The sequence below is a fragment of the Aegilops tauschii genome, chromosome 7, assembly GCF_002575655.3.
Source record: "Aegilops tauschii subsp. strangulata cultivar AL8/78 chromosome 7, Aet v6.0, whole genome shotgun sequence".
NCBI classification, from domain to species: domain Eukaryota; kingdom Viridiplantae; phylum Streptophyta; class Magnoliopsida; order Poales; family Poaceae; genus Aegilops; species Aegilops tauschii.
In genome coordinates this window covers 499590601-499608231 of record NC_053041.3, presented here as the reverse complement: position 1 = coordinate 499608231, position 17631 = coordinate 499590601, and the positions used below count along the sequence as shown (strand labels likewise).

The 17631-nt window shown below is 42.2% G+C and overlaps 1 protein-coding gene across 1 annotated transcript; it reads right to left on the bottom strand.

The window, feature by feature from the left end:
* Positions 1 to 1004: 1004 nt before the first annotated feature.
* Positions 1005 to 7663, bottom strand: LOC109744352 (MADS-box transcription factor 16). Its single transcript, XM_020303461.3, has 7 exons — positions 7103 to 7663; positions 6890 to 6956; positions 6621 to 6682; positions 6395 to 6494; positions 5978 to 6019; positions 1552 to 1596; positions 1005 to 1451 (listed from the first exon to the last, which is right to left on the bottom strand). Exons 1-7 carry the CDS (start codon positions 7288 to 7290, stop codon positions 1266 to 1268), a joined length of 690 nt encoding a protein of 229 aa, XP_020159050.1. The 5' UTR covers positions 7291 to 7663; the 3' UTR covers positions 1005 to 1265.
* Positions 7664 to 17631: the final 9968 nt, after the last annotated feature.

The window sequence follows — 17631 nt, the reverse complement described above, 5'->3', positions numbered from 1 at the left end:
CCATGAGAATGATTCAAATGATTCAAATGATAATAGTAAAAAAATGATTCAAATGATGAGGCTCATAGCCTAGTTATGACAGCAACTGCCCTCAATTCAGGCTGTCATATTTGGCTTGGCATACTGAATGAATAAAAGCCCATTTTCCACTCAAAAAAATTTATGTTAAATCTTCAAGAGAAAAACCATTGTAGGAAAAGAAACTTTGTAGGAATACATTTTGCTTGACTAGTCGAAACTTCGGATATGAAACATAAGAATATGAAAATAATGTTCTATTTTTGGCCCTTGATTTATGCAGTTTTTTTTTATTCACCTAATTGACTCCGGGCTTCCGTCCAAAGATTGGATTCTACAACTAACTACTTTCTGATTTAAAAGTCCCACCTGTATCCTTGGATCGGTAATTTGACCAACGTAACACAAGTTATATATTACAACAAATATACTATTAGAAACATTTAATGTTATATTTTCTATTGGTTAACTTTTGCGACATATAATTTATATTATATTGGTGGAATTGTGATCTGGGATAGGCATGGGCCTTTGAAACTGGAAAGGAGGAAATTGATTTAAGGATTTTAAAATTTCTAGCAGAATCCCTGCAAACCAAATGGCCCCTCAAAATAAAATTTTCGTACTCACAAGACACTTCTACTTTTCTATACAACAAAAGTTTATTGAGTTTTTGAAGAACAGCTCACTATGAGTAGCCACTTCGTGTGGAGGACAGATGACCCATGGATTTTGGTTGCAACCTAGTGTGGATGTTTCTTTAACCGGGCTCGATGATGATCCAATGATAGAATATGTGATTGCATCATTTTATCTTGTTAGTTCATGGTTATTTTGAGCTCTGTGCTCCTTTTACTGTTAATTTGTTTAATACTCTAACTTAATCAATATGGTTGTATGCATCATTTCATGGAGAGGCTAGGGTAGACCCTCCTTTAGAAAACATATGTATGCATAATAACCAGAAAACATTTAGACATATGAAATGACATCACAAAGTACCAAAATATATTATAGTACTGGCAAAGTAGCTCACAACCAAAGTCATAGCAGATCATACAATACAATACACAGTCGAGCACTACGGCGTTAATTACACATTGAACTGACTCATGTGCACGAGACCGAGATAAGGCATCATCGATCACAGCATTTCACAAATACAAACACACAGAATTTTTTTCTTATTGTGGTAACTTGATCGATCACTTGATATATAAGCTAGTAGGAGCGATCGAAGTGATCGATTAGCCGAGGCGCAGGTCGTGGGAGCCGCCGTAGGCCATGCCGTGCAGGTTGGGCTGGCTGGGCACCACGCGGAAGGCGTACATGTCCGCCGCCGAGCCGCCGCCCATCGCCACCGCTGCCACGCCGTCCCACCCGCCCGCAGCCGGGTTGTCCACGAACCCGTACGCCGGGTCCTCGCGCATACCCTGCATACACATGCGTGCACAGTCATCATGGTCAGCTCGGATTCATGCATGACCGTGGTTACATAGCTGTACTAGCTAGCTAGGGAGCGAGAGAGCACACCAGCTCCTGCTGCAGATTCTTGTATGCCTCCTGGGAGTGCTTCACCTGAATATATGCAATGGATTCGGAGAGAAGCATGAATTAGTACACGAATGCAACAAGCTGCAGGGTAAATACATGCGTATATTTATCGTACAACAGGAGGCACCGAATGACAAAAGCCAGAGTCTATATCTACATATAGAAGATATTACAGTCTTAGACATGTCGCGGATACACACAATTTGACATGGGTTTGTTGCCTGACTAACTGCATTGTCACTGAGAAACCTCTCAAGTAAAAAGACGTGTTCAGAATGAGTAGGAAAACTTGGCCAGTTTATATGAAGGACCATGGCATGCAAGCAAACTAAGGGCTGGGGGTTTATCCTATAGGTTGTGCTCTTAGTTTTGTCCCTCTAGCTATAGGTTCCTCCATATACCCATGTAGAATATAATGGTGCTACCACATATGCATGCATGCCATGTGTCCATGCTGACGAGATGTATAGTTCCAACTAAGCATTGTTTCGAGGGGAATTGTCGAAAATCCCTATGGATAAGTAGGTAACTTCAATTACAATAATCTTTACGTCACGCAATTATTTCTTCAAAAAGGAGGTTAAACCTCTGGCCTTTGCATTATTGTGAAGCACACAACCATATATATTAATTATTAACCAGAGTAAAAAAAAGGGGCAACTACGGCTAAACCACTAGCTACAAGATAAATCACGCAAATAAAAGCTACAAAAAGGAAAACTGTAAGTCACAGGCAGTATAAACTAAAAATAAAGAACAGATTCCGCACCCAACAGGTAAGTTTGTACCTCTACTTCCCACCAAAATTAGTTAGACTTAATTGCTAGGTCCAGATGCAATTTCAAGGAAAAAGAAGATAAGTTGAGATACAATTGAACCTACAAAATAAAGTTCAAATACAATCATCACTCAACAAAAACCTTCCATATACATTCACGACTTGTACAAGGTTTTTTTGTATTTAATCCATACTTAGCCAAAAAAAAAGGACTTTGTTGGAAAAGGGGAAGTTTAGGGGTGTATTATCTACTCATACATACTCTATGTACACATATCAAGATCAAAACACACATGAAATTCCACAAAGAAAGAACAAACAAAAAGCGGTGTCAAAATAAGAAGGATGGAAAATAAGATTGTAGTTTATCTTTTTTTTCTTGAGAACAAAAAAAAAATGTTTTGAATATTTTCACATATGTGCATGCATGGTGTGAAGTAATGCAGCAGTATTAAAATTCACCTGGAGGAATCTTGCATGCACATAAAATTACGAGTCGTTTCACGATGAAATAACACCTTAATCTATATATCTTCACATATATCTATTGCCTCTGCTCAATAATACATGATGTTTTGGATCTTGCATGGTGTAAAAGTGCAAGTATTACTGTTACATTGCTATCAACATGTTATTAAAAATTCCATGAAATTTCTAATGATAGTATTTCCAGTTGGTCAAGATGATTCATATTCTATATATTCATGATCGAAGTTAAAGAAGTTTGAGTACACCCATTCTGGGTTGTCATCTATTTCGAATGGAGGCCACCAGTTTTAACTACCAAGTGTGGCTAGCTTGTTTGTTTGGCTACTAGTTCCCTGCTGCAAATCGATTGTTGTGGATATACTCCTTGTCAATCACGCTCAATTTACATGAACTTGCAGAAGTTAAACTTATATTTAAACTATGGTAGTCAGTTCATATCATATTAACTTAAGTGTTGGTCTTTACTATGGCTTTAGGAGTAGGCGGTGACTAGAACATGTAGGCTGGATCTCCTTTTTTGGTTATTGATGGTACTGGAACCCGGTCTAGAACTGTTGCACAAGAAAAAATGTCAACAAAAAGAAAAGGCAAGAGAAACCATCTTTCTCAAATACGGAGTACATTATACTCGCTGCAGTCTTAAGTATACAGCATTCTGTACATAGGAATGAGGAATGATATTTAAACTTTGACTGCCATCATTACATGAATATATAAAGACCTATTTTAATTATTTTATTTTTACATGACTAACATTTTTCTAGCTTAGTCACAGTGAATGTTGCAGAAACTTAACTGACTAAAACATTGTGCATATTTATATCACCTAACGATGGTACCCCCTCAGTTTCTAAATATAAGTCTTTTTAGAGATTTTCATATGAACTACATGCGGATGTATATAGACGTATTTTAGAATGTATATTCACTCATTTTGCTCCGTATGTAGTCCATATTGGAATCTCTAAAAATACTTATATTTAGAAACGGAGGGAGTAGTACTAATCAAGTACATGCATGTATATTTGATGGGACAACATGTATTTAATTTAATTTAATTAGGTTGGATGATTGAAGAAAAGAACTATATATGCACTCATCAAATACTCCCTCCGTTTTTATTTACTCCCCATATTAGTTTTGACCTAAGTCAAACTTTATAAGTATGACCAAGTTTATCGAAAACAATCTGAACTTTCACAATAAAAAATTTATATGGTATGAAAATAGTTTGTTTGATGATTCTAATGGTATTGACTTGGTATTTTGGATGTTAATTTTTTATATAAACTTGATCAAAGTTTAAAAAGGTTGACCCGAGACAAAACTAATATGTGAAGTAAATAAAAACGGAGGGAGTACCCATCATGTAAGACTAGTGTCATCTAGTGCGAGGACCAATTGTTTTATCGTTTAGATTAACATTGTAGATCTCATATGTCTAAGCAATTGTTCATCCAACACCACTACAAAAGCATCCAGCCATATAATCCCAATGGCTATAAAAGAAACTAATGTAGTTGAGATAAGTTTAACATTGTTAGAGTTCCAATTTTTTTGCCAATTACCCGCAGGGCTACTGACTAATATATGTGTATATGGTCCTTACTTCAGTAGCAGAAGTACGCTCCGGGGCAACTATATGGAGATGACTGCGGGCTTTGTTCAACAGGTTTGAATGGCAGTCTAGTCATGGGATCATTAAAACATAGGAGTATGTGCTTTATTTGTTCGATGTGGTTGTTTCCTTGTCATATCATCTTTATAATAAAATTTAAAAACTTTGCAATAAGGATTTGTGCATCACTCAATCTAGAGGCCGGGGGTTTAACCTCCTTTTAAAAAGGAAAAACACACACACAATCCTTTCCCTAAGCGCCTATATTAATGCCACACGGACCTAGAACATGAACGGATCATGAAACCAATTTTAGCTTCACATTGACGACTGGTATAAAGCATTACACCCAGGACTACGCAAAGCTGAAGACCGGATCATATGTCAGTACGTACGCAAAACAAAAGAAAGGCGAAAGTTTTCTACCATTCATTCAGATTGAAAAGCCAGCAGGCCGTATAACTAAAGGCTTCGTTTCCATAGTTCCGCAAACCATAAAGCCTCGTCGCCGGTCCTCATCTACAAGGGGTATCATGGCACTGTGCAATCTCATAAAAATCCGTGTTTGACATGCTACCCCCAGATAGCCGGGGGACCGAACAAAGCAGCCATGCACGCTCATGCACCCATGCATCTCTAGGCAGCCAGCTACTGATCGATCATCTAGCTAGGCTTAGCAGGAGATACGTGTAGTGCATGAGAGATATAGCCCCAAGATTATTGTCCTTCGCTCTTTCTCAATTCCAGCTTATGTGTTTCTGTCAAAAGGAGACAGATCACTGCATCTATTGCTGTTCGTCTACGTGTGTGTGCATGCATGTAAGCACATGACATGCATATATATACTCTACACCGAGATTTCTCCAAAGGCTCTATAGCTAATTAGCTACGCCAAGATTTGGATCTAGAATTGTAGAGTGTAGAATCTAGAGTTGTCGAAGTGAGGGGGTTGAGTGTGTAAAGTGCAGACACGCATGGCAGTGCACCGTGTACATTGGCATGCAATGTGTTTGTTTGAGGCGTGGAGGTGTCTGTCAGATCTTTGCTTCCATCGGTCACTAGCTAGGTTGAATGTTCAACCATATAAGGGTTGGGAGATGGATGTATGTTTGGGGCTCTAATCTAGCTAGCTAGCTAGGTTATGAGAGTGGTTAATATGTAACGCCATGCATATGATGCAGCTCATTAAGTGCAATAATGGTCATACATATCTAGCTAGACGGACTTTCTCAAACAAAGTTAATGTGGCCGAATGATTGTACAATACAGAGATCTGGTGAACACATGGTGTTCGAACAGTGGCATGGAGAACTAGCTAAATAAAGAAACTGTAACAAGTGGCAGCTGACACAAGGCAAGGTAAACGAATTGGGGAAAGATCTAGTTTTGTGGAGATATGTGTGCGCCAGAACAGTCATGTACACCAAATTGGGCAACGTACTCCTGAATTTTTCGAGCTACGAAAAAACTACTTAATTCACATAGAACAGTTTACAATAATTGTTTAGAAAATGTCTCACCTTCTTCTTGTAGGTTTCAGTCTGCGTGGTGATCACATGATACTGCAAAATTAAAACGAAAATAACAGACAAAAGAACAGAAGATTAATTAAGATGCTATATAAGTTGTTAAAGGAAGCAATATAATACATGAGATGAAATTAAACAAGAAAAACGCAACCAATTCTTTGGAAATAAGAAAAACAATCTCTTGTTAATTAGTATATCCTAGAGATCGAGAACTGTATAGATCTACCACTTGTTAATTCTATCCTAGAGATAGAGAACTCGTGTAGATCTAGGACCACAAGGAGCTAGCTACTCAACATGAAATATGCACGGATTGGACAGCAGATGAGCGAGCAGAAACAGACAGATCCAGCTAGGAATCGAAGGCTAAATCAGTTAATCTGATAGCTAGGGTTTGTACGTGCATGCCTTCCTCTGGCGAACCTCCTTGAGAGCGGCATCGACATTTTGCTCAAGGTCGCGCAGCTCCTCGAACTCCAGCGCGTCCAGATCTTCACCCATCCTTTGCCTGCCATCGACATACGAGCAAACAGTATGTTAATTCAAGTCGATCTCGGCATCAAATCAATCTAAATTGCCGGTGCTGGAGAATCCCCATGAAAGAAGTAAAGAAGGAAAGAGGAAAGTGATTGACCTGATCTCGGTGCGCAGGTTCCGATTGATGTCCTTGAGATGGCTCAGCGTGCGCTGCATATTCTGCGATGAAATCAAATCAAACCAAAACGAATCAGCCAAAGCAAAAGAGCAGTGAAGCACCGGAAGATGGAGCCTGGACTCGATTAGATCTCATGTCAAATCACAAGAAAACAGCGAATGAGTAGCTATCTAGCAATTAAAAGGGAAAGGAGAAAGCGTTGCAGCTAAAGAAAAAGATGGATTGAGGCAAGAAAGAGGAGCAGCAACCTCATACTGCTCGATCCACAGGCTGGTCCCGATGGCCTGCTGGTAGCGGTCAAAGATCCCCTTGATGCTGCAAGTACGTACATACATGGAGAAGAACAAGACCAAGCTGGCTTATGTTAGAGATGATTAAGCAGGCAGCTAGCGATGGAATGGAATTGATAATTAACTAAGCAAGAGAGACATGGATGGAAGCAGTGAGTTGGTAGTTCTTACTCGGTGCCGGTGCTGCAGAACTCGTGGTACTTGCCGGTGGAGGAGAACATGATGATGGCGACCTGGGCGTCGCAGAGCACGGTGAGCTCCCGCGCCTTCTTCATGATCCCCGACCGGCGCTTGGAGTAGGTCACCTGCCTGTTTGTGGCGTTCTCGATCCGCTTTATCTCGATCTTCCCCCGCCCCATCTCCGCCGCCCGATCCACCTCCTCCGACCCCGCAATCGCGCGCGCCACCGCGAGCGAGCGAGCTGGCTAGCTAGGTCGGCCGACGCAGCGACGGGTGGAGAAGAAAGAGTATGGGGGGAAGGAGGGGAGATCGGCTAGCTGCTGCTGCTGCTGCTTCTCGAGCTGCTGGTTTGGTTTAGTAAAAGAGGTGGGATGGAGGTGGTGCCGAGTGTGCGTGTGCATTTCGGGGTGGCGAGGACGGTGGTGGGTGGCGCCGATGGACGGGGACGGTTGCCGAATCCGTGAAAGGCGTGGGGAGCCGCGCCGTGCCTGCCCTGCCCTACCCTACCCCGCCCGCGCGCACGGGCCGTACGACCACCACGTAGCCCCGTAACGCGCCGTATGGTTTTGAGCGCCGTTGCGTGCGTGCGGGGCGGCCGGCCGTGGTTTTGAGTGCCGGACGGATGCGGGCGCGGGCGTATGCCCGGGGGGTATGCTGCTGTGGCATGGCCGTGGCCGGGCAGCGCTCGGCACAACGGTTAGCACGGTTCGGGCTCTACGGCCATCATTGCTTCGCTGCTTGGCCTAGCTTGCCGGTCTCTCGACTTGAGGCATGCGCATGCAGAAAAGAGGCCCTATGGCTAGATACCATTCTCTCCTGCATTTTCGGCTTAAGGAATAAAGTATTTTCACCCTCTTTTCTTCTTTTGTGTGGATAGAAGGGGCATTGTCTCATCTTAATTCTTAGTTAACATTTCTCTGTTTTCAGGTTATTAGGTTAACATTTCTATCATTTTGTACATAAAGCTAAAATTTCTCTTTTCGCAAAAAAAAGGCTAACATTTCTCTTAGTATCCTCTCATGCACAAAAAGTATTTGTTGAATTGCCAGAAAGAGATAGGAGGAGGAAGAAGGAGGTTGTTGTTGGCCCCACATGTCATAACGGTCAACTTAATGATTAAAATAAGCGAAGTTGACTTTCATGCCACGTCAGCCCTGACAAACGGGCCCCGCTTGTCATAAACACGTTTAAAGTATCTAAACTGTCCACTTCCAAAAGAGGTAGTTGTTAGTAAAAAAAATAAGAAATTTTGATAGTTTTCTGTCACTTTTTAAAGGTGTTAGCTCTATGGGATGCATACCGCTAAAGTGGTAGTGTTTTGTCTAACACTCGAAAAGAGGCCCTATGGCTTAGCTAGCGTTCTCTCTTGCATTTTCAGTTTAAGAAAAAGTATTTTCCCTCTCTTCTGTTCTTTTTGGTAAGAAGAAGAAGGGGCATTCTCTCATTTTAATTCGTAGTTAACATTTCTTTGTTTTTCAGGTCAGGTTAACATTTCTATCATTTTGTACATGAAGCTAATAAAATTTCTCTTTTTGCAAAAAAGGTTCACATTTCTCTTAGTATTGCTCATGGCAGATCTAGAAATTCAAGAAAGATGGATCCGGTGGGATGGTGTACCTCGTCGGTTCTGTAATATGTGTCACGTCGGGTCGCGGATTCAATCTGCCAAGTCCCGGGTAACTTTACCATTGGATTGAAAATGGACGGTAGCACCGTGTAACACATGACACTGTAGAAAATATCGTGCAGCACATATAACTATCCATGTTAATCAAACCACTAATTCTAAACGATAGGTGGCTAAGTCGCTATACATAATCCAAGTCACCGTTTCATCATTGGTCGTGCAGGGTAGGTGCCCGGCCAAATCATGTGCCAGGTTGGTGGATTGGCACTAGTTCTTTGTTGGTGTGCGACGTTGGCTACGTATGCTTCTTCTCTGCATCCTCGTGGCGCGGCGGCTGCCTTCAATTTGTGGATGGGGCTTCAGTGAAAGCCTTGCATGGCAGTGGCCATTGTTATGCCTTGGAGTGTTGTTATCCTTCTTGGAGATCCAGTATCGTCCCGATTTGGGTCCGCCTCCCCTTTTTTAACTACAATTCCCAATGATCTTGTCGTGTCATCGGTCGATGTGTGATGGTTGCTGGTAGCAAGGTCGATTTAGCTTTGCGGCGTTCCTCTCCTTGGAAGCATTTCTTGACACCCCCCCACCACCACCACCACTGCAAGACCCATGAACCTACTAGGTTTTTTGGCCATGCGTCGGGTCACTATTCATGTTTTTGTTGATGCGTTTGGGGATCGATGGTTTGTACAGTTTCCGTGTCACTGGTGTGCAATTGGAATCTTAGCTCAGTCGATGGGATCAAGTGAACGTAGGTTCTCATAGTTCTTATACTACATTTGCTTGTTTCGTGCATATTTTGAGGTTCTTTCCCTTTTTCAATGCATGCAATTTTGGAAACTTCTCGTCGCTGGTTATGGTATTATTATTTCAAAATCAAGGCTCATTTGAGCATTCCATCTGAAGGGTCAAACAATATGTAGTGAAGACCAAACAATAACTAATTTTCTTGGGAATTTAGAGGATAAGCATATGCATACATGCACTTGTGTGATCATGTTGGGTGGGTGGCGGGGGGGGGGGGGGGGGGGTGTGGCTTGCGAGTCCTTAGTCCCTCTGGCCTCTACCACTGGTGTTGCTTGTAAATACCAACTTAGAAACAATGCATTTCTCAAATACAAAATTGCAGGAACTGCATTTCTCAAATTGATTGCTTTAATAAGTGGATAACTAATTTTCTTGGGAATTTAGAGGATAAGCATATGCATACATGCACTTGTGTGATCATGTTGGGTGGGTGGGGGGGGGGGGCGGGGGTTGTGGCTTGCGAGTCCTTAGTCCCTCTGGCCTCTACCACTGGTGTTGCTTGTAAATACCAACTTAGAAACAATGAATTTCTCAAATACAAAATTGCAGGAACTGCATTTCTCAAATTGATTGCTTTAATCAGTCATTTCTTGTCTGACAATTTTTTTCCAAGTTTCATATCAATTTCTTTTGGAACGAAAAGATCTTACGGTTGTTTTGTATATACCTATCACCAACTATGGAGGCGAACTCGCGATCCCTGTGTGCAATCTTGTGCAACTTAGACCCCTCCGCCTAGACTGCCGCCGGCCTCCCGGCCGCGGCGGACCACGATCCTCGCCGCGCCGTACTCCACTCCGGACGCGGCGGCCACCATAGACAGTCTGATGGCTCTTGCAGACCTGAACTTCGACAAAGGACAAGATTTTGCGGCTGAGGAATGGAGGAAATGGGGTGTACCCATTAACTATGAAGAAGGTAAAGACATGCAAGAATTCATTCTAGTTGCTGAGTTCACCCGCTCAAGGATCAGACTCACGGTGGAATCTGTAGCCACCATCCTCCTCTCATGTTTTGGAGGCCGTGCTTTTCTATTCAAGGTCCAGTTGCTGCAAAATTGGTCTTTCTGATTTTCGATCTCATCTAAAGAAGTGGGTTTCTCAATGCTAAAAGGAGGTAACATCTCTCTACCTGATCTCAATGTTAACTTTCTCCTTTGGGGCTCAGGAGGTCCCAATTCTCGCTGGGAACTCGACCAATATCTCCAAGAAAAAGAGGATGAATGGACTCATGTCTTTCGCAATCACCCTAGGAAATCTTACCTACAAGCTCTTAGATCACCCACCACATTCGTTCCACATGCATCAGCCCCAATTTGCCGACACGATCACTCACAGGATCCTCGAAGATCTCAATCTTCGGACCATGATCGTCGCCCGGAGTCATTTCAGGGCAATAATGCGGGAGCGGGTAATTCGCCCATTCAAACCGCTATTAATGGGCTTTATTGCGTCCGGTGTTTGTTGCATGGCCATCTTCGGCCCAACTGCACTAACCGAATCAAGTGTAGATGAAAGGATCGAGAAGAGGTGTCTAGAGGGGGGGGTGAATAGACTCTAATCAAGAAAAGTTGCAGTTTTTAATTTTTCTTAAGTTGATGTGGAGTTTTAGCACAAGTTTAAACATTTACAATACATATCAAGCAAGCATGCAAGCATACAAAGAGTATATGAGCAGCAGAAAGTAAAGCATGCAAGTTGCAAGAATGTAAGAGAAGGGATTGGAGTGTGCAAACGCAATTTGGAGACACGGAGATTTTTTTTATCCGTGGTTCCGATTGGTGGTGCTATCGTACATCCACGTTGATGGAGATTTCAACCCACGAAGGGTAACGGTTGCGCGAGTCCACGGAGGGCTCCACCCACGAAGGGTCCACGAAGAGGCAACCTTGTCTATCCCACCATGGCCGTCGCCCACGAAGGACTTGCCTTACTAGGGTAGATCTTCACGAAGTAGGCGATCTCCTTGCCCTTCCAAACTCCTTGGTTCAACTCCACAATCTTGACGGAGGCTCCCAAGTGACACGTAGCCAATCTAGGAGACACCACTCTCCAAGAAGTAACAAATGGTGTGTTGATGATGAACTCCTTGCTCTTGTGCTTCAAATGATAGTCTCCCCAACACTCAACTCTCTCTCGTAGGATTGGATTTGGTGGAAAGAAGATTTGAGTGGAAAGCAACTTGGGGAAGGCTAGAGATCAAGATTTATGTGGTTGGAATGGAATATCTTGACCTCAACACAAGTGTAGGTGGTTCTCTCTCAGAAAATATGTATTGGAAGTGTAGGCATGTTCTGATGGCTCTCTTCACGAATGAAGAGTGGGTGGAGAGGTATTTATAGCCTCCACACAAAATCTAACCGTTACACACAAATCACCAAACTCGGTGGGACCGATTCAGAGAACTCGGTCAGACCGATTTGGTTCATAATGTGACCGTTAGGCATTTCGGTGGGACCGACTGGATTAACTCGGTGGGACCGATGTGCTAGGGTTAGGGTAAATCCAAATCTCGGTTTGACCGATTACTCAAACTCGGTGGGACCGATTTGGGTAATAAGCGAAACAGAGTGTTGGCCAAGCAAACTCGGTGGGGCCGATTGCATATCTCGGTGGGACCGAAATTATTGCAACGGGCAGCAGAGTGTTTGCAAGCCCATCTCGGTGAGACCGAGATCCCATCAGTGAGACCGAATTGATTAGGGTTTCCGGCAGTGGCTATGTCAACTGAACTCGGTGGCGCCGGATAGAAAGAATCGGTGGGTCCGAGTTTGACTTTAAGGTTTGGGACAACTATGGACATGAGAAAGTGGTTGAGGGCTTTGGAGCATATCACTAAGCACTTTGATCAAGCAAGCCATTAAGCAACACCTCATCCCCTCTTAATAGTATTGGCTTTGCTATGGACTCAATGTGATCTTGGACCACTAAAATAGAAATGTAGAGTCCTGAGCTTTGAGCTTGAGCCAATCCTTTGTCCTCACAATCTTGAAGGGGTTCCACATCCTCTAGTCCATGCCACTCCATTTTTGAACTCATCTGAAACATACTAGATAGAAGCATTAGTCCAACAAGAGATATGTTGACATTAATTACCAAAATCACCCAGGGAGCACTTGTGCTTTCAATCTCCCCCTTTTTGGTAATTGATGACAACATACATCAAAGCTTTAGATAAAGATATAGAGAACAACAAGTAAAGCTTTGGAAAGACATGTAACATGCATAGGCTCCCCCTATATGTATGCACTCATGTAAATATGGAACATAGGAGCATGTGAATGCATAAGCATGACGGAGTAAGCAATGTGTTACATGTATCTTTGTTATATGCATCAGAGCAAATGATGTGAATGTGAGAAATGTGCCTTCATGCTCATGAGTCCTTCTTGCAAACAATATGTACATCAGCAAGAAATCCTCATGCACATGACTGTGATGCATATACTTACCTTGTGATCTTGAGTTGGCTTAGGAAGAAATGAACCTGGGTAAACAAGGTTAGATAACACAGATACATCTACTAGCCAAAGCAAACAAAAGAAATCACAAGAGTACCAAGACTGGGATGACATGTAGAGAGTGAGTACTGAGTACTCTGTTGATATAAACATGTCCCCAAAAGTAAAGATGTGCAATAAAATCAGAGATTTCCTTCCCTTAGATGTATTGCTCCCCCTGAATCTTGCATGGGATATTGGGAGAAGATAGGGAACAGAAAATCAGAGCAAAGAAAAGAAACAGAGCTAATGCAAACAATCAAATATGAACATGTCTTGCCCCTCTTAAAGACATGTGACTTCTCTCCTCTTGAACACCAGGCATCTGGGGTTTCTTACACTCCCCCCTGAGTATTCTCTCCTGCTTTGATGTGATCTCTCTTTAAGCTTTGATGTGATCTCTCTCTCCCCCTTTGACATCAATTTCCAAGAAGGGCTCTTCTGGATTTTTATTACAAAAGGGTTTGGTCCTTGAGTCACAAAGCAAGTCGAATGTGATGCTGGTAGAGGACAAGAGTCATTGAGTGGAGCTGGAGAAAAAGTATGCAGGAACAAGTGGCAAGCTGTCTTTCCTGTAGTGAAATCGGTAGCACCGAGTTGTGTGCTTCGGTGGCACCGAGAGAATTTGGTTGGACCGAAAGAAACAAACTGGTGTGACCGAGTCCATCACAGAGAAAACACTTGTCACCTCAGCTCACTAGGCACTTAAGATCTCGCAAGGATTTGCAAGGAATTTGCTGAAAGATTTGCAAAGAATTGGATGCAAAAAATGCAGAACAAGAAGAAATAAAAAGATCTAGATGAAGTTTTTTTTGAGAAAGGGGAAACACATATGCATGAGACCAATGCAAGAGGAAACACAGGAGAACTTCATCTAGAATTGGGCGGTGATAAATTCACCTATGTTAGAGTATATTGACATAAGAGTCAAGTGAGGTCACTTGATCTTTGGTCATACTCATCGTTTAAGCTCAAAATGGGGTTACCATTTTTTGTTTAAGCATCTTGATGTATTCACATCTTGTTGAGTTGCTTTTCCCCATGATTTGGAGTAAAGCTTCTCTAAGATGGAATAATGTACCTTGGGTGATGGTGTTGATCTTGATCATGTAGTTGAACTTGTGTGGGTTGCTCAAGGTTGATGTAGATCATCAAGAGTTGGGAGCACCACTTGGAATTTGAGTTCATCTTCCTACATGGGTTAGCTTTGCAAGGAAGAGCACTTGTGTATCCAAAATGACAATCATAAATCTTAATGTAGAATTTGTCAAAGGATATGTTTGAAGAGTTTTGTGTTTCCTTGTCTTCAACCACCATTGTGTAGAGACTTGATGATGTAGAGATTGCTCAAGATGTGAGTGAGTTGCAATCTCATGGATTTAGGTTCATCCAAGCACCTACAAGGTTTAGATAGCATGCAAGGGTGCATAAATATCCAAGACATATAGATAGCATCATGAAAGAAGTATCAAGGATTAGTCAAAGGCTCATGCCTTGCATGTATCCAAATGGAGTTCCTACTCCAAGTTTGAAGCATCAATAATGTGCAATTCACCTCTCAAACGGCAAAAGACTTTCTCATCAAGCGGTTTGGTAAATATATCCGCTAATTGCTTATCGGTACGAACATGCTTAAGATCAATGTCCCCTTTGGCAACATGATCTCGAATGAAATGATGACGAACTTCAATATGCTTAGTTCGAGAATGTTGCACGGGATTGTGAGCAATCTTAATAGCACTTTCATTATCACAAAGCAATGGAACATGTTTCACATATATCCCATAATCTTTAAGAGTTTGGGTCATCCAAAGTAATTGGGCACAACATGATCCAGCGGCAATGTATTCCGCTTCGGTGGTGGATAAGGATACCGAGTTTTGTTTCTTGGAGGACCAAGACACAAGAGATCTACCAAGAAATTGACAAGTACCCGAAGTGGACTTTCTATCAACCTTGTCTCCGGCATAGTCCGAATCGGAGTAACCAACAAGATCAAAAGAAGACTACTTAGGATACCAAATGCCAAAATTTGGTGTGTATATTAAGTATCTCACTATCCTTTTCACAGCCTTAAGATGACACTCTTTAGGGGCCGCTTGATATCGTGCACACATGCACACACTTAGCATAATGTCAGGACGGGAGGCACATAGATATAACAATGAACCAATCATAGAGCGGTAAACCTTTTGATCAACCGGTTCACCATCCTTAGTCAAGTCAAGATGTCCACTAGTAGGCATGGGTGTAGACATACCTTTGCATTCTTGCATATTGAACTTCTTGAATAAGTCCTTGGTGTACTTTGTTTGAGAAACAAAGGTACCTTCCTTAGTTTGCTTGATTTGCAAACCAAGAAAGAAGGTGAGTTCACTCATCATAGACATCTCAAACTTCTCCGACATTAGCTTTGCAAACTTCTCACTAAAATGAGGGTTAGTTGAACCAAATATAATATCATCAACATAAATTTTGCACACAAATAGTTCTCCATTAACCCTTTTAGTAAAAAGAGTAGAATCAATTTTACCAATTTCAAAGCCTTTTTCAATAAGGAACTTGGTCAAGCATTTATACCACGCTCTAGGAGCTTGTTTAAGACCATAAAGGGCTTTGTGAAGTTTGTTAACATGATTAGGTTTCTTAGGATTGACAAAGCTGCGAGGTTGCTTAACATAAACTTCCTCCTCAATTTCACCATTTAGAAAAGCACTTTTAATGTCCATTTGGTACAAGGTGATATCATGGTGATTAGCATAATCAAGTAAGATGCGAATGCACTCAAGTCTAGCAACGGGAGCATATGTCTCACCATAGTCCATACCTTCGGCTTGAGTGTAGCCTTGGGAGACTAGGCGTACTTTGTTGCGGACGACTTGACCATCTTCATCTTGCTTGTTGCGAAACACCCATTTGGTACCAATGATGTTGTGGTTTTGTCGGGCTTCTCGACCAATGTCCATACTTGATTTCTCTCAAAGTTGTGTAGCTCTTCATGCATAGCATTTATCCAATCCGGATCTTCCAATGCTTCTTCAACCTACATAGGTTCAATGCTAGAGATGAATGAGTAATGTTCACAAAAATTAGCCAAACGAGTTTTAGAGCGAGTGATTCTCCCGGTTTGGATATCATTGTAGATTTGCTCGACGGGATGATCTTTGGCGATTCTTGCTCGAACTCGTGGGAGCTTTGGCTTGGCTCGGGGTGGAACATCTTCTTCATCTTGTTCTTCTTCTTGGCCTTCTTCATTGTTGATGTTGTCATTCTCTTGTCGTGGTGGAGAAGGAGGTTGTTGATGTTCATCTTGGTGTACTTCCTCGTTTTCTTCGTCTTGGTGTGTCCCACTTGTGGATGCTTCCGTATCAATTCTTGGTTCACCTTGTCGTGAGGTAGAAGCTTCCACTTGGACGGACGAGGTACTCTCCTTCACCTCCGTTGGACGAATCTTGCCAATAGACAAGTCTTGGATTGCTTCCGAAGGGTCTTTGTCTCCTACATCAATTGCCAATTGCTCTACTTGCGAGCCGTTAGATTCATCAAACTTCACATCTACCGTCTCTTCAACCTTTCGGGTGAAATTGTTGTAGACACGGTAAGTGTGAGAGTTTGAGCCATAACCAAGTAGGAAACCTTCATGAGATTTATGAGCAAATTTAGAACGACGATGCTTATCAAGAATGTAGCACTTTCAGCCAAATACTCGAAAGTATCCAACTTGGGGTTTGTTACCAGTGAGGAGCTCGTATGCCGTCTTGCCGAGTATCTTGTGAAGATACAAGGGATTTGTTGCATGACAAGTTGTCTCAACCGCTTCCGCCCAAAAGTGTTTTGGAGTCTTGTACTCATCAAGCATCGTTCTTGCCATCTCAATAAGAGTCCGGTTCTTTCTCTCAACAACTCCATTTTGTTGAGGTGTGTACGTAGCCGAGAACTCGTGTGAAATCCCCTCTTCGTCAACAAAGGTATCCACATTTGCGTTCTTGAACTCCGTTCCGTTGTCGCTCCGAACCTTTTTGATCTTCACGTCAAATTGATTTTGGGCCTTCCTAGCGAAGTTTTTGAAGATCTTTTGGACCTGTGATTTGTCATCAAGAAAGAACACCCACGTAAATCTTGAAAAATCATCAACTATGACTAGACCAAATGAGTTACCACCGAGACTCTTGTAGGCATTTGGACCAAAGAGATCCATGTGAAGTAGCTCGAGTGGTCTTCTCGTGGTCATGGTGTTCTTCGCACGATGACTTCCTCCAACCTGTTTCCCTGTCTGACAAGCACTACAAAGTCTATCCTTGTCAAATATGACATCTTTTACTCCAAGGATATGATCACCTTTAATAAGCTTATCAAGATTTCGCATGCCCACATGACCTAGTCTTCTATGCCACAACCAGCCATTAGAAGATTTAGCAATTAAGCAAGTTCTAGGTTGAGCCTTTTTAGTGAAATCAACAATGTAAAGATCACCTCTACGTATGCCGGTAAAGACCATTTTACGATTGTCTCTACGAAACACTTGGCAATCTACCTCAGTAAATAGAACATTGAAACCGAAATCAGCAAGTCTAGATACTGAAAGTAAAT